At 41.9% G+C, this 20,400-nt stretch overlaps 1 protein-coding gene across 1 annotated transcript in view; it reads left to right on the forward strand.

Moving 5' to 3' along the window:
• Nucleotides 1-20,031, forward strand: part of USP34 (ubiquitin specific peptidase 34) — a 127,701-nt gene extending 107,670 nt beyond the window's left edge. The window contains exons 65-79 of the mRNA XM_066595726.1: nucleotides 1,194-1,298; nucleotides 1,388-1,535; nucleotides 2,000-2,634; nucleotides 5,586-5,743; nucleotides 6,961-7,039; nucleotides 9,277-9,403; nucleotides 9,778-9,885; nucleotides 10,605-10,709; nucleotides 11,209-11,333; nucleotides 12,758-12,881; nucleotides 13,953-14,032; nucleotides 15,513-15,653; nucleotides 16,046-16,189; nucleotides 17,307-17,466; nucleotides 18,736-20,031. Of these exons, the coding sequence (XP_066451823.1) occupies nucleotides 1,194-1,298; nucleotides 1,388-1,535; nucleotides 2,000-2,634; nucleotides 5,586-5,743; nucleotides 6,961-7,039; nucleotides 9,277-9,403; nucleotides 9,778-9,885; nucleotides 10,605-10,709; nucleotides 11,209-11,333; nucleotides 12,758-12,881; nucleotides 13,953-14,032; nucleotides 15,513-15,653; nucleotides 16,046-16,189; nucleotides 17,307-17,466; nucleotides 18,736-19,349 (2,853 nt within the window). The 3' untranslated portion in view covers nucleotides 19,350-20,031. The remainder of the gene's footprint in view (nucleotides 1-1,193; nucleotides 1,299-1,387; nucleotides 1,536-1,999; nucleotides 2,635-5,585; nucleotides 5,744-6,960; nucleotides 7,040-9,276; nucleotides 9,404-9,777; nucleotides 9,886-10,604; nucleotides 10,710-11,208; nucleotides 11,334-12,757; nucleotides 12,882-13,952; nucleotides 14,033-15,512; nucleotides 15,654-16,045; nucleotides 16,190-17,306; nucleotides 17,467-18,735) is intronic.
• The last annotated feature ends 369 nt before the right edge of the window (nucleotides 20,032-20,400 follow it).

The raw sequence follows: 20,400 nt of genomic DNA on the forward strand, positions 1-20,400 counted from the left end.
CCAACTGAGATGAGCGCACATTCAGGGGGAAGGAGCATCTGTGCTCAGAATAGCATCAGCCTCTTGAGAATGCTGCAGATTAAGAGTATGCAGGAAGAATATGTGGGCTCAGAGTAGTCTGGTTTGAAAGAAACTTGCATTTGCACGAACAGGTGGCAAGATAAGTTACTGAAGATGAATATCCCGTGTGACAGGCCAAAAGAGCGAGATGCCAGCCCACACGAAGCAGTGCCTACCCTTCAAATGCAAATCTCGCGCCTCTTGGTGGCAGCAGCCTATACCCTTGGTTCTGCTTCTTCCAATGAAGTCTATAAGAAAGAGATTTTACATTAAGTCAAAAATTTTTTTTTACAGCAACTAGAATATAAAGGTACCAAGCGACAGTGATCGAAGGTACAATATTTAGGGAGCAGCATGAGAAGTTTTACTGTGTGCAAGTCAAACTTATCAGCCTGATGACAAGACCGATCTAGTGTCAATAGCTTGTTAACTTCACTTCTTTTTGTTAGCTCTTGAAAGGTGTCCTACAACATTACTTTGCTTTTATTAACGAGAGAAATAACTTTTTTTCCCTCTACTTGCTAGCATCAGAAAATAGCAACTTTTTTCTGTGTGCAGTTAAGATAGGGGTGGGAGACGAAAGCATCAGGCGTGTTGGGCGGCATCAGTAAGAGTGATACAGTGGCATCCATCCATTGTCTTGTGTCCCCCAATGAAACGCCCGAGAAATCATGACTTCTTACAATTCATCTTTAGCAGTACAATCAAAAAAGGGTAAAGAACACTTAAAATTACCAAGGAACTCTGTAAATAGGACACGGAGTCCTCACTATTTTAGGAATTCTATTTATCGTTTCTCTAGGTCTGCTAACCTTCCGCATATTTGGATTGTTACGCCTCTTTCAGCATACCCTGATGAGCATCCGCAATATTGGGGGCACAGAACGTATAAGTGTATAACTAGGCAAATTATCATGTTTGACAAAGAGCTCTGCGTGCTTTGAAATGTAGCAAATATGGAGGACTTTAGCATCAGCAAGGATGTCGTCGGTCATCGTTCTTCTACAGGAAGAGCCATTGTCTTTACAGTCTTCTGTTTAACTCTGAGTCTAAATATGAATTCTGTACTGAAGAATGTCGTCTCATACATGCAAGAGTGTGAAATATTAATGTTGTGCTGCTCTATATTGTAGGCTGCCAATCCTTTCTTCAAACTGCTTACCATGATAATGGAGTTTGCTGGTGGACCACCAGGAATGCCTCCTTTCGCCTCCTACATTTTACAAAGAATATGGGAGGTAAACATAACACAAACTGAAGCCTAATGGGTTCTGGGCTCTAAATGTAGAGACTCTTATTTTGCTTTTCCTTATGTTTCTTCCTAAAGGTTATAGAGTACAACCCGTCTCAGTGCTTGGATTGGCTGGCAGTGCAAACCCCACGAAACAAGTTGGCGCATAGCTGGGTGTTACAGAACATGGAAAACTGGGTGGAACGTTTCTTGCTGGCCCACAACTATCCAAGAGTGAGAACATGTAAGTGCCTCTCTGTTCAACAAGCCCACAATGCTCAGCATTTCTGCTATTCACTTTCTATGGCCTTTTACATTGTATATTCTTGCTCTACACAATTAAGTTGATAACTTTGTGGGATTGTGTACCTTCTTTATGATAGATCTGTCAATTTTGTTTTTTGTCGCCAATCCATTTCCATACAGGTCATAGACTAAGTAGAATCTAGTAATACTCCTGTGACTTACGTCCTGCACTTTGTGTCACATAGTACTGATGTGTTCTCCTTTTTAAGCATTGTTTTATGTATAGCATGAGAGGTGGTCAGCCATTAGAGGTGTGACTGGGCTTTGGGGTATACGTGTAACTCAAGACCGGTACAACATAGATTTTTATTTTTTGCTATCACTTTTCTGTTTGTTTTAAGTAGTTTGTAGATTGTTTTAAGTTCCCCATCTTTACCCTGTTGTGACTTTTTCTTTCTGCAGCTGCTGCCTACCTGCTAGTGTCGCTGATCCCAAGTAACTCCTTTCGTCAGATGTTCAGATCAACGCGTTCTCTTCACATTCCTACACGAGACCTGCCCCTTAGTCCAGACACAACCGTTGTGCTTCATCAGGTGTACAATGTCCTCCTTGGCCTCCTTTCTAGAGCAAAGCTCTATGTTGATGCTGCTGTGCATGGTACCACCAAACTGGTACCATATTTTAGTTTTATGACTTATTGTTTGATTTCCAAAACTGAAAAGCTCATGTTCTCTACATATTTTATGGATTTATGGAGCCTCTTCCAACCCAAGCTGTCTGAACCGGCCATAGCTACAAACCACAATAAACAAGCACTGCTTTCTTTCTGGTACAACGTATGTGTTGACTGTCCCGAGAATGTGCGCCTTATTGTTCAGAACCCGGTGGTCACCAAGAACATTGCCTTTAACTATATTTTGGCTGACCATGATGACCAAGATGTGGTGCTCTTCAATCGTGGCATGCTGCCTGCCTATTACGGTATTCTTCGCATGTGCTGTGAGCAGTCTCCTGCCTTCACTCGTCAGCTTGCCTCACACCAGAACATTCAGTGGGCCTTCAAAAACCTCACACCACATGCCAGCCAGTATCCTGCGGTAAGTAGTAGAACGCTCGTTGAGTGTGATTTGTTCTTCCTTGAATGGTAACTTTCATATATCTAACAATCCATAGCTGTTCTAGGACAACCATATTAGTTCAAGCCACTTTTATAGTAATGCATAGTCTGAAGCCACTTTAAGGCCGGCTGCACACGAGCGTGACGGGCTCCGCCGCGGAATATTCTGCGGCGAAGCCCGTCACGGCGCCCCCCAGAGACCCCATACTTACCAGCGGATCTGCCGTTCTGGGTCCCGCATGACGTTTCCCCGCCAACCGCCGCCGCGTCACATGACGCCCGCCGCGTCACGCGGCGGTAGGCAGGAAAGCGTTTTCACGCTATCTTCCGCTGTGTTACAGCGGGAGATAGCGTGAACGGACGGCTTCCATTGACTGCAATGGAAGCCGTCAGCGCGTACACCCGCGGCAAATAAAGCATGCCGCGGGTGAAAACGGGAGATTTCACGGTGCGGAATTCCGCGGTGGAATTCCGCACTGTGTGCCCTGAGCTATTAGGTTCAATAGAACCTAATAGCTGCGGGCAACGCAGCGGATTTTCGCCGCGAATTACGCGGCGGAAATCCGTTCGTGGGAAGGAGGCCTAAAAGGAGTTGTTTCACCAAAGTCAGTCTCTTTCAGATTGCAGCTGTTCCCAGATCCATATGATAAACAGCAGATTTTTCTGGAGAAAACCTCATCTGGTGGCTGCTACAGGGAAATGTATAATTACATGGAAGCCTTTCAGATAAAAGGCCGTCCGTGTAATACATGGTTGCTCAACTCCACTAGAGAGGCGCTCCATTCTAGCTTATGGAAAGAGATCCCAAGTGGCAAACTAGGACCTCCCATATACCTTTAAGGTATATGCACAGGGGTCGTCTTCCTGAAACAACCCCTTTTAGTTGTCTTTCCATGTGGTATTTTTATCTGAATTGATCTTTAGAGATATTGATTCAATCATAAGCCTTCTGGGATAGGGGAAATCTAGGATTCCGGGAGAACAGAAAAATAGGACTTAAGACTGGTGGAAAATGGTGCAACACTCCAAGCTAGAGAATAATAATCTTTATATAGCGCCAACATATTCCACAGCGCTTACAAAACAGGGGAGAACAGATACAAAAACCACAGTTACATAGTCATAGATTGATGGAGACATTAAGGGTGAGGGTCCTGCTCTAACGAGCTTACATACTACAGATAGTGGGGTGATACAGAAGGTAAAGGAGCCGGAGATGTGCCCAGTATAAAGAGGGGGAGAGTGGGATGCTATACACACAGACGATGGTCAGACTTAAGCCGTATAGTGGCGGAATCAGTATGACTGCAGGGGGCGGGTGATTGTCGCTAGCAGGGATTGCAGTCACTAGGACAGGGAGCATGTAATCAGGCGGAGTACAGAGGGTTTCGTTTAGGGGATATGGTATGCCTCCCTGAAGAGGTGTGTTTTTAGAGCACGTCTGTAGTTTAGTGTGTCAGGAATTGCCCGGATAGTTTTGGGTAGCGCGGTCCAGAGGACTGGTGCTGCTCTGGAGAAGTCTTGGAGGCGGAAATGAGAGGTTCAAATTAAAGGGACGCTCAGTCTGATTTCACTAGTGGAGCAGAGGGCGCAGGCTGGGTGGTGGATTGAGATGAGGGAGGCAATGTAGGGCAGTGTGGTGCTATGGAGAGCTTTATGGATAAAGGTAGTGAGTCTGAATTGAACTCTGTATTTGACGGGCATCCAGTGCAATGACTGGCACAAGGCAGAGGCATCCGAGTAGCAGCTGGACAGGAAGATGAGCCTGGCTGCTGCATTCAGGATGGATTGGAGAGAGTTGAGTCTGGAGCAGGGAAGGCCAATCAGCAGAGAGTTGCAATAATAGAGCCGAGAGCGGATGAGGGCAACAGTGAGCTTTTTTAGCGTGTCTGCGGTGAGAAATATGAAAAAAAGGTTTGGTACTGTGTTGGCCAGTAGAGTGTAATTTGGATAGCAGCAGAAAAAGTCTCACCTCGTCTTATCCACTTCAGCTTGCAGCATATATTTCACATGCAGGAGTATACTCACATACTTCATTAACCACTCGATCCGGTGGTGTTTATAAGTAAAGCAGAATCAATCAGGTGGGAACTTTGAAGTGCCGTGAATAAAAACTCCTTTTATTGTAGTCTGTGCATATAAAAGTCACAGGTTCAGAGGACTAGTTTCAGCTCCTCATGAGCCTTGATCACCTCCAGAGGTGATCAAGGCTCATGAGGAGCTGAAACTAGTCCTGATTGATTCTGCTTTACTTGTAATTTGGATGGCACATAATTATAACATCCAAACTAGTTTCATTCATTAGCCGAAAAATGGGTGCGATATCCCTGAAAGCTTGCTGTAACATCATGTATTTTTGTTAGCCATTAAAAGGTATCAGATCTACAAGATTACTTGGTTTCTCCTACTGAGAACAATCACACTGGTGAGCAAGGGGTGCATTCTTGCAATGTTCTTGAGGTGCAGCTGACCTATTCGAGCGAGAGATTGGATAGAGGGGGCCATTTTCCAACACTCTTTAGTCCTATTCTCTTGCTCATCTACGCCCACCTAGGTGGTCAGGCATCACCTCCACCATTGAAATCTTCATTCTACTCTCTTTACCACATTTGTAGATTCATCTTTCACATCAAACACGACCGTATGGGTTTTGCTCCACCCTTCTCTCTCCTGTTTTTTTACCTCATCCACATCTGGGAGAACAGAGCCACTTTTGTGGTAATCTGTAGTCTACCACTTTGGTCTATTAATGATGGTCTTTAAAAGGGGAGCTTCAACTCTGGAGCCACATTAATGATTTCTGTTAAATGTGATTTCTATGACATATGTTAATAGAGCCAAGGAAGGTTGATTTCTGAAACGAGTACATGAGTTATGTTCAATATAACTAAATTCTATAGTTTATTTATTTGCCTTTTGTGTCCTTTGCAGGCTGTGGAAGAATTGTTTAACCTCATGCAGCTGTTTGTAGCTCAGAGACCAGACATGAGAGAAGAAGAGCTTGAGGATATCAAGCAGTTTAAGAAAACTACTATAAGCTGCTATTTACGTTGCTTAGATGGTCGCTCCTGTTGGACTACATTAATAAGGTAACTACTTAAAAAGGTTGTCCACGAAATTACTGTCTACACAGCCCATAACAACCCATCGTAGGAGAGGAGAATGCATTGCAGACTTGGGATGGAGCCAACATTACATGTTCAGAGCAATGTAGTATTAAGCCTTGGGTGTTGACCCACCTCCTCCAGTTGGCGGAAGCTGTTCTTGCTGGCTACCCATACACATGCATGGTTTGTTTGGTTGAATGTGCCTGTGTTTTCAGTGTTTAGAGGAGAGTTAGCAACGGCCAGACAACTCTTGTATGATTTAACAACTTTTAAAAAAAATATGATCAGGTTTTGAAATTCAACATGCTCCCTACACACATCAGATGGTTGGTAAGTTCCATAGAAAACTTTTGGTTCGACCTACCTTCATGTAACCTGCATGAGGACCTTAAAGCATAACTTTCTACTCAAATTACTTTTTAGGATAAGTATGTATGTGTCTGTAGATAGATAGCACTATTTCTGGCCATTATTCAATTTCTATTCTACATTTTTTTCCTCTGCTGGCCCGGTCTCTAATTGTCAGTTTTTCCCTGAGCTGTTGGGTGTAGACTAGCTGCAGTGATGTTTCCCCACACAGCATACGGAAAGCAGAGGTGATCCTGCCCTCTTCACGCCCCTTGATATGGAGGACATTATAGAGAAGTACTGAGCAGTGTAGATGTGACTACACTAGCTGTGAGCCAGTAAAACACTATTAGCTGCAATAGCACGACTGTGTGTCTCACTGCTTATTTCTAACTTGTTTCAACCCTCTTCCCCTCTACATAGCCTTCCAGGTGCTGCATGTAATCAGCTCTATTAGTGAATTGTTAGTCCTGTTTTTTAAGCTGGATTTAGCAGCGATTTCAGACTGAGTGAAAAGTTTGTGGTGGGGAGAGTCAGTAAGGAGCTTGATAAGTGAAAGGCATTTTTCCATGATAAGACATATTACGCTTCCCCTGTTCCCTTGTACTATTGCTTTATGCTAAGTTTTTTGCAAGTACAGTGACGATTTAAGTGGAAAGACCCAAGTTGTACAATTTGCCTATGATCTTCCCAATCATTCTTTATTGTGTTTTCAGGCTCTAGCATCCTTGAGAATATGCTTTCTCACATATCCGCGGTTAGATGTGTAATATATACTTGCCATTAAAAGCCTATTCACATTTAGTTGTAACATGTGACTTAGTAAACTGGTATATTGGTGTATTTTGCAGTGCCTTCAGAATATTATTAGAGTCTGATGAAGACAGGCTCCTTGTTGTATTTAACAGAGGCTTAATCTTAATGACAGAGGTAAGCCATGCAAGATTCCACACTGACTATTATTTCATAGTGATGCTTTCGATACATGTTGATAGATATATAGATAAATAGACATAGTTCTATTTTATGCAAGGTAATGTTGTATGCACCACAAAGTGCCTGTTTATGAAATATTACACGGTATAATAATGTAAAAATGTTAAAATATATACAATTATGTCCCTCAAAAGCAGTTTTTCCACCTTCTGGGTTAGACTGTAACCCAAATTTCAAAAGGACACTATTATCATCTTTGAGCCCCGTTAACTATTTTATGGAGATCAGAGATGAGGGAACGGGGTCTGTCAAAATATCTTTCTTACTCACCTGCTACCCAGTTCCAGCGCAGTGTCCCCACAAAGTCAACGAGCGCCAGCACCTTGAGTCTTTCTGTGCATGCATTTCCCATTCATCTTAATAGGAAGTGCATGTGCATAAAGAATTGAGCTGCTGTTACGCGCGTATATCTCGTCAACACTGTGCTGTAACAGGGTGCCTAGTGGGTATGAAACATTCCCCCAGTTCCCTCACCTTTGAACCCCATAATGTAGTTTATGGGGCTCAAGGATGATGATCGTAAATTTATTAGAAGCCGATTAAACGACGTATGTGATTATTGGCCTTGAAGCAACGACCTTAGCTAAAGCATGTGATATATAGAAATGAATGTCCAAGGCGAATATAAATTTTTATTAATAGGGATGCTTTATGTAAATAAAATGTGGATTTAGTTAGGGCCCTTTTAACGTGGAACGATTATCATTCAGTTTAACACTGGATCGTGCTAAACTGAACGATGATAATCAGTGTAAACACTGCCAGCGACTAATTGATGAACAATCATTTGCTCGCTTGCTTTGTTTATGCAGACATAAAAAAAAAATCAAACTATGGTCGGCCCATGTAAACCAGCAGTGGTTCATCTATGAAGGACTCTATGTTTACTGTGAATGGAGACGAGAAGCTGGAAGCGATGTCTGGCTCACTCCACTTCTATTCACTGAACGATTATTGCTACTGTGGGAAAACAGATGAGCAGTAATGTTTGGGATGACTGTTGGGAGTCAAAGAACCCAACAATCATCCTTTGTAAATGGATCCTTAGAACTTAAAGGGGTTGTCCCGCGCCGAAATGGCTTTTTTTTTTTTTTTTCAATAGGCCCCCCGTTCGGCACGAGACAAACACAAGGGATGGGTTAAAAAAAAAAAAAGTTTAGTACTTACCCGAATCCCCGCTCTGCGGCGACTTCTTACTTACCTTACCAAGATGGCCGCCGGGATCTTCACCCACGATGCACCGCGGGTCTTCTCCCATGGTGCACCGTGGGCTCTGTGCGGTCCATTGCCGATTCCAGCCTCCTGATTGGCTGGAATCGGCACACGTGACGGGGCGGAGCTACACGACGCGTAGAAGGGGGCGGAGCAGAATGCTGCTCAGACCCAAGAGAAGGGAGAAGACCCTTCTGCGCAAGCGCGTCTAATCGGGAGATTAGACGCTGAAATTAGACGGCACCATGGAGACGGGGACGCCAGCAACGGAGCAGGTAAGTGATTAACTTCTGTATGGCTCATATTTAATGCACGATGTATATTACAAAGTGCATTAATATGGCCATACAGAAGTGCTTAACCCCACTTGCTTTCTCGGGACAACCCCTTTAATATAGTTTTAACAATTTCATGAATTAAAGTGCTCAGCCAGTCATGTCTGATGGTTTGTATACCAACTATATGCCTCGGCCACCAGTGGTTTAAACCACAGAAATGTCTCTTCTTGCATTGGTTCTGTTCCCTCTGAGATGGGGAAAGAGTAGCTCGCTGTGCTGTTTATGCAGCTTCCATTGTCTTCAGGCAGTGGAGGTAAGCCAGGTTGGGGGCAGTTTTCAAGATAGATGTGGGTCACCCATCTGGGATCTGCATATCCTGTTGACATTCCATAAATGTCGGAGATAAGAATACCCCTTTAAAAAGCATAATCATTCTTAAAAGAAAAGAAAAAATATCTGTGGTTGCTCTTACAAACAAAAAATCGGGAGGTTGTTTGATGGTTCAGTTAATTATGTATGGGTATGTAATAGTGGTCTGCTACATTTAGTCCTTCACATGTAGTATGGTATGGACATTTATCGATGACACAGCTACTGCTCATCACACATTGATATTGGTCATTGTGACCTGTTTTGCTATTGTAGTGATTAATCTGTTTCCTATGTAACTTCTTGTTGCAGTCTTTTAACACATTGCATATGATGTACCATGAAGCTACAGCGTGCCATGTGACTGGCGACTTGGTGGAGCTTTTGTCCATATTCCTGTCTGTCCTCAAGTCCACGCGTCCTTATCTTCAGAGAAAAGGTGGGAGTAACATGTTGGCCTGTAGACGTGTATACACTGAACGATCGTTCAAATGAGCAATCGTTGTCCATTGTATGCAGGCATAAAAATCATCGTTGGCGCAGTCACTAACCTTTCCGTTTAAATAGCGCTTTTTCAGTCGTTCTCATTCACTTTTATACAGCAATTGTGAACGACTGAATGAATAACTTCTCTTTTGAATGAGCCAACGATGTATCTGCTTGTATAAACAGGCTGCTTGAGCGAACTGACATCGTTGACTCGTTCGAACAATATATCATTTGGTGTAAACGGACCTATTACATATAATATAAATGTGGATATATGATGATTATGAAGTGTTCGTCCTAAATAAATTCTTAATATTTCCGCAGATGTGAAGCAGGCGCTCATCCAGTGGCAGGAAAGAATTGAATTTGCTCACAAGCTTTTAACCCTATTAAATTCTTACAGTCCACCAGAGCTTAGAAATGCCTGCATAGGTAATGTCATCTTATTACATGGTCATTACAAGCATTTTCCTATAGTAGTCTTTTAGTTAAGAAGAAAATGGTGGGATTAGAAGGGACCACTTTAGTTTGACTCCTGTTGTGTTTCCCCCTATAATAAGCTCTACCCTGATTTTCGGGGAGCTTGAAATATAAGCCCTCCCCTGAAAATAAGCCCTAGCTACACTACATATAAAAAACAAAATACTCACCTTGCAGCTGGTGTTCAGGTCTCTCACGCTCGGCTGCTGCAAGCTTCCGTGCCCTCCTGCACGCCGACAGAGCAGTTCTTCCTGGTAGTGGGGCTTGAATACCCTGCCTCCAGCAAGCTAATGCTCTGATTGGTTAATCGAGCGCCACTCATCAGTCAGTGAACGCTGGCGCTCGATTAACCAATCGCAGCCATTCAATGAATAGCTGTGATTGATTGACCCGAACGCTGCCTGCTAGGTAAGTATTATAGGGCACCCCCTGAAAATAAAACACTGTGCCTCTTTTGAGGCAAAAATTAATATGACATTGTCGTATTTTCGGGGAAACACGGTATCTGCCTAATGGAGACACTTTTCATAGAACTTAATTCATTTGGAAAGCCTGAAATAACACTGTGTTGTTACTTGTCTTTCCCTGCACATTAGACACAAGGTTTCTTCTTTCCTTCCCTTTGTGGTATTGAACAGATGTGCTAATCCTAAAGTTGCTTCTGATTCTAGATGTCCTAAAGGAGCTCGTGCTCTTGAGTCCCCATGATTTCTTGCACACGTTGGTTCCGTTTCTACAGCACAACCATTGTACATACCATCATAGCAATATCCCAAGTAAGTTGTTTTGTCTTAATTAAATCTCCATATAGAGTTTATTGGTACTAGAGCAAATAAGAGAATGCTGTTATCAACTTGTGAAGTAGATAGGGCTGGGTTCCCACGGGGCGGAATGTCCACAGTGGACATCCTGCTGCAGATTAGCCGCGGAATGCCTGCCTCCAAATGGTGCGGAATTCTCCCCCTCATTGATAAGTGGTGAGTTCCGCAGGGGAGACAGCGATACAATTGACATGTCGTAGACTTGAATTTCGTGCTACAAGGAAGTTTCCGCATGGGTTTTGTGCAGGTTTTTTCGTAGCTTGTGGATGAGATTTTCAAAATGTCATCCACTTTGCTGCTACTGTAAATGCAGCGGAATTTCCGTGTGAACCCAGCCTAAAATATAGCAAGATAAGGAAACTTCAGGTTTTACCTTTTAAAGAGGAGCAGTCACTGGATGTTTACCTGTTATAGAAGAAATATTCACAATTGTTGCCTTTTTTCCCCTTCCCAGTGTCCCTTGGTCCCTACTTCCCATGTCGTGAAAATATGAAACTTATAGGAGGAAAAAGCAATATCCGTCCTCCCCGCCCAGAACTCAATATGTGCCTCTTGCCCACAATGGTTGAATCCAGCAAGGTGGGTGAACATACAATAGATTAGATCCCTTGTTGTGTTTGCTTGTGGTGTCACACAATGATGCTTACTGACTTTTTACCCAACTCTCTAATATATTGTGTGTTATGGCCTTTTTACCCAGGACCATTATCTTTCCCATGGAAATCTAAAAGCTAATCTTCCCATGAATATGCATGCAGCGTCTAAATGAGAATTGTTCAGTTTCTGCATCCAAAAAACTGAACAGCGCATCGTTCCCTATGAACCGCAGTCGCTCACTGTTTAATGACTGTCTGCGTACTGTGAATGGAGGCTCCATCTTTATGCTGTGAGCGATGCCAAAGAATACTCGCTCCTTTGTAATAGTACTAGAGTAAGCATCACTGGGTCGAGCTGCCGGGCATCGTGTAAAAGACCCTTTAAACCCTCTTTAAAAGTTTGAAAGATTTTTTTGCAGTTGATTAATGGAATCTGTTTACATTCAGAGTCTGAAACCTGCACTGGTGTGGGTGCGTGGCTCTTAGGCCTCCTTCACAGACCGTATGCGTTTATACGGTCGCCCGTACGTACCATATAATCTCATGAATGAAGATTTGCCGTGATCAAGTCCTGATCCTTATTTGCGTATTTGCATCCATTCACGCAGACCGCTGCTGCATATCGGCAAAAAATATATGTGCAGAAGCGATGAAAACCATCGATCTCTGTAAAATGCTCGGAATGATCAGTAATGGTTAATTATAATTATGCTCAGCTGTCTTCTTTTCCCAGCGTTGTATGCAGGGTAACTCCCTCCCCCTTACTTTGTTCCAGTTTCCATTGAAGTCTATGGGAGCTTCCTGGGTGTTTTGGCAAAAGATAGGGCAAGTCCTATCTCTTCACACGCTGTATAAAATTGGCGACTGAAAACGGTCACGTCTCTGCTATTTTTCACGGCCAGATTTTTTTTACGCGGTCAAAAATCCTTGACCTGAATACTTTGAAATCCAATGGTTCTCATATTTGCAATAATTGGGTGATTTATTTAATTTTTATTTTAATGCGGCTAAATACCCGTGTAAATATGGTCATGTGAGTAAGCCCTTAATGAGAGAGAATCTGGGCACAATTAGCGAGATGTGTATGCTTGTCATTTACATGTGATCAGGAGTAGTTTTCAGTTTTAAACATAAATGGTTTCATTCACTGACAGCAAGGAAATATCTTAAATTGTGAGGAGTTGGAGCAAAGTATATATTAGAAAGCTGAAAAAGTTATACATTTATTACCCTAAAATCCCTTTTAATTTATTGATTGTAGGAAAAAAGCAATAACCTCCTAGTGGCATGACCTGTACCTGTGGTATTCTGACCCCCCCCCCCCCACCCCACCCCCTTGAACTATTTGATAAGATTGCCATGCCTTTTTGTTTTTCTTTACAGTTTTACTTACCTTTTTGATTTTAGGGTAAAGATGAAGTATATGACCGCATGCTGCTGGATTACTTGTCTTCATATCACCAGTTTATCCATCTCCTTTGCCGCGTGGCAATCAATTGTGAAAAGTTTACTGAAGCTTTGATTAAGCTAAGTAAGTTCTAGCAATACCTTGTTCTAGAGAAGATAATGAATTAGGGCCGCTCACTAATGGATTATCAGCGGTAATCACATGTACTGTATTCAAAGAGTCCCAAACTAACAATGACATTAGAGAATCCGCTCACCAGACCTCTTATACCCAGGGGAAGGAAAATGAGAAGAGTAGCTGTAGTCATTATGGGCGAGAAATACAGTGCAGGCTAGTTGGCCCACAGTGCTGTCAGATGTAGTGAGCAGAAAAGCCTTTCTATTATGTAGGATTACAAGTTACAGCTGGACAACACGTTTGGCGCTCCGAACCAGACACAGGGGACTGACCTGCCGAGGTGCCCAGTTTGAAGCACAAAACTCATTGACCAGCTGTAGCTTTCAATTCCTCTCTGCACTTAATCCATCGCTCTTTGAGTAACATAGTTCGTAAGGCCGAATGAAGACCATGTCCATCTAGTTCAGCCTGTCTAGCAAAGCTCCACTAACCCTGACAACGGGGATATCCGCTATACAAAGGCTTTGACAAGTGTTGTGCCTTATAAACACAACAAAGCACGAAAGTAAAAACGAAAATTAAAAAATCATACCTTTGGTATTTTTCTATCGACTTAGCCATATGAGGGCTCACCTTTTGCGGGATGAGTTAGACAATTTTAAAAAATTTTCAAAACATTGTAAATTTTTTTTAATAGCACCAACTAATATACCATAAAAGTGGGGAAAGCAGTTGCACCATTTTTGGGGAGGTTTTGTTTTTATGCTATTCATGGTGCAGTAAAAATGACATTCTGTAGTTTTTGAACTATAAGACACACCTGACTACAAGACGCATCCCAGGTTAAGATAACAGATAAATATTTCATACACTTTGTCCTAAAAAAACACACACACACAAAAAAAAAAAACAGTTGTGCCATTATATTGGAGTTTATGATCTTTCACATGTAACCATCTTGACCAGTAAATAATCACATTCTGAATAAAGTGGATTCCTTATAAAGGGTTAAACATATACAGCTTTTATTATTTGTATATAAGCATGCATTGATATGAATACGGATTTACTTTGCAGGTGTCCTGATTGCATATGAAGGGCTCTCCTTGCACCTTGCATTGTTTCCAAAACTTTGGACTGAGTTATGCCAAACGCAGGTATGCTATAGTAAGCTTCCAATAGAAAACATGCAGTAACTTGCCGTAAAGGTATAAAACAACTTAAGTATATGAAGTAGGTTTACCGTATGCTGGGAGCCAAACCAATTTTGCTGTTCCTCTGTTACCGCATGTGACCCAAGTTCAGTTATTTTCTATATGCAAATAAGAACACACATTGAATGTGCAAACTCAAAAATCCCAAGCAAGTGTCCATCAAGATCAAGGTACCATTACACGGGGTGATTATTGAATAATCACTGGAAATGACACATTTTGGTGATAAGTTGTCACGTGTACACACAGCTTTAAACCAAGGGACTTTGAGCCTGTGTAAACGGGGAGTTCATCTGAATGGAGGTGGACAGCCAGAAGAGATCTCCGACCTACTCCTGTCTGGAAGCACAGGAGCGATGGTCTGTTCTGTGTAAAGGGACCTATCTTTAAGTGTTATCTACTGATAAGACAACCAACCTTTTAAATGAAAGGCAGTCGTTCTGGATCTGGCTTCTGTGACCTCCGGTGACCGGCGACTGTTGTCGAATTGGCCGAGTGATATTGTCTATGTAATGCATAGACTGCTTGGGTCAGCCAGAGTGTGAACCAGAGGGTTGTTTTAATGTTGGCTATTGTAACAAACAGATCCATGCACAGCAAGCTGCACTCCTCTGTCACACACTGACTAGAGTGCCCATGCTGCTTCATCCACAACCAAAAGTACCTACATTGGGTATTCGTGATTATCTAAACTGGACCTAGCCAAGTTTTGTTGAGGAACATTGGGTCCCAGCATTCGTGTGAATGTTACTTTTAATAGTTATGACCTGCCCAAACACTGTTCCAAACGAAGTGCACCCCTTCTTAGCAGCACAATTCCTTAATGGCAGTGGCCTCTCTCAGCAGGACAATGTGTCTGTCACACGGCAAAAAGCATTCAACAGTGGTTTGAGGAACATGACCGCTTAAGTTTACTTGGCCTCCCAGATTCACCAGCGGTCAGTCCAATTGAGCATCTGTGGGATTTGCTGGAAAAATAAGTCGGATCTGTTGGCCCGACTCACAATTTTCCAGACTTAAAGGACCCACTGGTTACGTCTTGGTGCTAGATACCACAGGACGCCTTCAGAGATCTTCTGGAATCTGTGCTTTGATAGGTCAGAGTTGCTTTGGCGGTATGATGGGAACCAGCACAGTATTGGGCAGGTGGTTTATATTATTATTGATTGGTCTATGATCTAAATACATGGAAGGATGTTACTCTGTTTGGTAAACCAAATTAGCTTTATAACCTTCATATGTTGTGGATTTGCTGCTGTTTTTTGTTGCAGATGTGCTGCAGATTTCACTCTTTTCGATTGAACTCTAATTGAAGGGGTGAATTCTGCAGATTTGCAGCAAAGCATGTGACAAAATGTGCAGCAAATCTTCGACATGAGAACACACCTGAAATATAAATTCTTCTTTCTTCCGGGAAATTTAGTCTCCACTGGCAAAAAACTGCATCAAGCTGCTGTGTGAGGATCCAGTCTTCGCTGAATACATTAAAAGTATTTTGATGGATGAGCGCGTGTTCCTCAATAATAACGTGGTCTACACATTCCTGACCCATTTTCTAGTAAAGGTAGGTATTTTTATGTCTATTTTTTACTTGCTCGTAGGTAGGTGAATTTGAATTTGCATTTACAGTTACACTCCTTTCTACAGCCTATTCTTCACTGTTGTATACAGGTTGTCATCACTCACATTGGACACTGTCCCCATGTAGGCTCCCAATCTAAGTTCATCTATTAGTATGTTTTTGGCAAAGTTGCCGGCATCTGGGGCTTTAGCTATGCAAATCAAGCTACAAATGTTTATTTTTTTTTTGTCCCCTTTGATTTTCAACAATGCAGTTTATTATTCGCAGAACCATTACTTCGAGCAGCAGAACGTCCTTTTGAGGCTTCTTGAGTTGGAAAAGTTTTTAATTTTGCTAACGTAGTACATAAATCTATAATTGTTCCCTTTTTACAGGTTCAAAGTCAGGTTTTTTCTGAAACAAATTGTGCAAGTCTCATTAACACGATAATTACGCATCTCATCAATCAGTATCAAAATGTGGAGTCTGATTTTATCAGCAGAATTGAAATTTCCAAAGCAAGCAGCACTTTAAATGGGGTAAGAGAATATCTATCTGTTTCTTCTACTACTAATCTTGTTGAAAGTCATATTTTCATTGGATTCCTGATTTGCAACGTTCTTTCAATTTGGAGTGCCAGTGTCTGTCCAAATGACCCATTCTATCCTCTTGATGATGGCTTTCCATCTCATACATTAAATGTGTTTGCAGATCCCTAGTAAGAATATCATTGACTTATAGCAACAACCTGTTAATGCGGACCTGTCATCCCTCCGGACACATCGTTTCTACTAAATACTCTTATTCCCCTTGAAATGGCTGGACTGGAGCTTCTTTTCTTATAACTCTTGTGCTGTTTCCCCATTACTTCTGCTAGACATATATGAATAAGGGTGATTGCACACGGATGGATATGAATTGCGGAATCTGGAGCGGACGACCGCCTCCGGAATCCGCAGCAAATACCGTCCATAGAATGCTATGCAAAAATGATTCTTCATGCCCACAAGCGGAAACCATTTGCAGTTTTCGCTCACGGATGATAAATCGCACCATACTCCATTTTCCTGCGGATTCCATTAAAGTCAATGGAAGCTGTCCAACCCGCGGGCCGCCTGCCCTCGACATTTTTGTATATTTGGCTTTTGTCCATTACAGAATTTCAATCTTTGTCGTAGTCTGGCCTGCTTGATTTGATTTGTCTTTGAAAAAGCCCTTATTAAGCACATAATCATCTTTCCTGTTTTATTTTTGCTTGTCGTGCAGTTGGCAATTTGCACTACAGTTTTTACTCAGGTACTGGAAAGTAGGGAGAAACGTACATACTCTCTGCTTGACATGACCTAGCATTCAAGAGTATCCATCATGTAGACAGTTCAGATGTAAGCAACATGTCTACCCATGCTCTACTGTTAAAGGGAGTATTAGTCCAGATTTAACATTATAGGGTCTTTTTTATGCTAAGCAACTTTTGTCTCTGATTCCCCCCTCGAAAGATGATTTGCAAATTTAGTTATTTTATAATCCTTGATGACCTCTATGACATGTGAATTACTCTTCGTCTTCCGGTCCATTAATCTACATTGTAAGTTAAGATTTTTCTGGTTCTGATTACATAAAGTATATATTTACATGCTGTACTATCCTATGTTTTAGGATCTTAGAGCACTGATTCTACTCCTTTCAGTTCACACTCCAAAACAGTTGAACACAGCCTTAATACCAACCTTGCAGGATCTGCTGAGCAAATGCAGAGCCTGCCAGCAGCAAAGAAATTCATTACAAGAGCAAGAATCCAAAGAAGGTAAAGCTAAAGGTGAGCAAATCCATTGTGCACACATGGGTGAACATTTTATAAACCTGTTTAGGCCAGTTTGCAGCTTAAAGTTGCATATCTTTGCACATGTAGGAATTTTCACAAAAGTTTGTGACTTTAAGGGAGGTGGTGTGGCCACCCCGGACTTTAAAATGGGCCAACAAATTTATAAATAATTTACTAGAAACTGGTATAATATATGCGAGGTCAGACCTGGCATACATTTTTGTGAAGACAGAGGTTTAGAAATGCGCCCCATACATGAGAGCCATGCTCCTCTTTTATAAGATGCCGCTCCTAATACGTTTCCCCAAAATTCCCAGATCCTCTTAAATACAGTTGGCTGTGTATGTGGCAGGACACATGGTATATGTCCTATCTATCTCATATCCATCTATCTCCTATCCATCTATCTCCAAACATGAACTAAATGAGCTGCAAACTGATGCAGAGGGGGACACGGCACCCTGGTCCCCTAGGGCTTACCATTTACAGGGAAAGGAGGAAGGAGACAGTAGGTGAGGGTAGAAGGTGCTAACATAGGGTTACTGTAGGTTGGGGGCTTTTTGGTGAGGAACGGTTTCAGGTTCCTTTTGGAGATTCTGATGTGTTGGGGTAGCGAGTTCTAAAGTATAGGTGAAGCACTGAAGAAATCCTGGAGACAGCTGTGTGAGGAGCAGATGAGGATAGTAGGTTGCGGGGGTCTTGTGAGTTTTGGAGATTACGCCTGGGAAAGTTTCGGGATGTTAGATCAGAGATGTTTGGAGGGGACAGATTGTAGACAGCCTTGTATGATAGTTTAATGGAATTCTGTGGATAATTGCCAGCAAGTGAAGAGATTGACAGAGGAGTAATGACGTAAGAGATGGATTAGCCATAGCTGAGTTCAGGATGGATTGGAGATGTGCAAGAGCATTAGGTGGGAGGCCACACAGAGAGGGATGTTGCAGTAGTCTAGGTGGGAGATGTTGAAGGCATGTACTAGCATTTCTTTTGATTTGGAGTAGAGGCAATCGTACCCGAGAGATGCTTTGAGTTGGAGGTAATGGGAGGGGGTGTTTATAGAACAGGGCAGAATCAAATGTTACACGGAGACATTTGGGACTGGAGAAAGTACAAAGCCGTTGATTGTGATTGATAAGTTTGGTGAGGGGCTTGAGTAACATCGAGTTAGTCAAGAATGAAGTGCAGTCCAGAAGGGCTTTTGGAAATTTCATCACTATGAGCACTATTAACATTAAATCTGCTTAATATGGTATTTCTTTTTAGATGATGAAGGTGCTACACCAGTAAAGCGGAGGCGGGTTAGCAGTGATGAGGATCACATGGTAGACAGTTGTATAGGCGATTTGAAAAACGAACGTGAGGCATCCACACCCACAAGCACATCTGACAATGAGACAAGAGACTCTTCCATCATCGACCCAGGAACAGAACAAGATCCTCCATCTCCCTCTCCTTTGCCTGCTAAAGAATACAGAATAGAAGTGTCCTCTTCATTTACTGAAGACATACTGCTACCTGCACGGCCACAACCAACGGATGATCAGCCCGGCGGTAGCGCTAAATATGAAGATGGGAAAGAAATAAAAGAACTCCAGAGTCCTAAAGAGACGAACGTAATGGAGGAAGACAGCGAGCTCCCCTCCACTTCCATATCTGCTGTTTTGGCTGACTTGGCAGACTTACGGGGATGTGATGGCCAGCCATCGCCCACGCAGGACAGTCAGGAGCTCAGCCTGTCACTAAATTGTGAGCATTCCAGGGGACTTTTTAGTCATATTCAACAAAATGACATTTTAGATACCCTGTGCAGGACCATCGAGTCCACCATCTTAGTGGTCTCAAGGATATTGGGAAAAGAAAACAAAGCTGCTTCTTGACATTAGTTGTAGCATGTCTGCTTTTAAGTCTTTATTTTTATTATTATTATTTTTTTTTTTTTTAAAGCTGTTTGTATACATTTTGCAGGGGTTTTTTTTGTTTTTTGTTTTTTTTGTGCTTCAATTTGTCAAGTGCTTTCTGCTTGGATGGCAAGATAGATTTATATGCTTTATTCTTGGTCAGGCAGAAGTCAAAAAACAAAAGTTGCATCTGCAGTACACTTTGTAAAGGCCAATCATAATGGTTATGTTTTATGTAATTCAGGTTCGCTGTAGTGGCTTTTCATTATACGGCCGCTTGAAATATTAGGGGGGGCCCCTAACCCAATATGATGTAATTTAAACTTGTCATTTTTACCGTGTATAATATGGTGTCCTCTGTGCCAGTTTTGTACCTTATAATAGAGGCAGTTGCCTCGAATCTGTGGTTCTTATTATCAAAATTAAGTTTACTTGTACTAAACCACAAGAAATTTGATTCTGTAAAGAATCCTCTCTAGCTGTGGCCTGGCAGTATATATGGTGCTTTATTTAACAGAATACCTGTGGAGGAAATAAAGCACATTTGATGTAAAGAAAAAAAAAAAAAGAAGACAAAAAACAAAAAATAATTGTTTTATTTTATTGATATGATTGATCGCTATTCTGTGCACTTCATTAAACTAATTGTGACGACTTTTCATTTTTGCGTACGTTGGCCTCTTTGAGAATTCACTTGTAGACATTGCGCCACATCAGACGGACTTTCTACCACAGAGCTGTTAAGTTACGTTTTTTTTGGTTTTGTTTTTTTAAATGCATGTCTGTATTACAGAAAATGTTAAATTTGCTGGATTTAAGGCAAAAAATAGACCGGAGTTCAACAACTACGAGACCGAGAAGCAAAATAAAAATTGCACTTTGTTTTAAAATATAGTTTATTAAAGAGTTCTAAAAAGTTTAGAGAGCGATGTTACAGAACTACCTATTTTATCATTGTTCTACCATGGTTCGTCCTGGAGAATATACGTATGATGATAATAAAAACCAATCTCTTATTTCAGAGACTCGT

This window comes from Eleutherodactylus coqui, chromosome 3, assembly GCF_035609145.1.
Source record: "Eleutherodactylus coqui strain aEleCoq1 chromosome 3, aEleCoq1.hap1, whole genome shotgun sequence".
Classification (NCBI taxonomy): domain Eukaryota; kingdom Metazoa; phylum Chordata; class Amphibia; order Anura; family Eleutherodactylidae; genus Eleutherodactylus; species Eleutherodactylus coqui.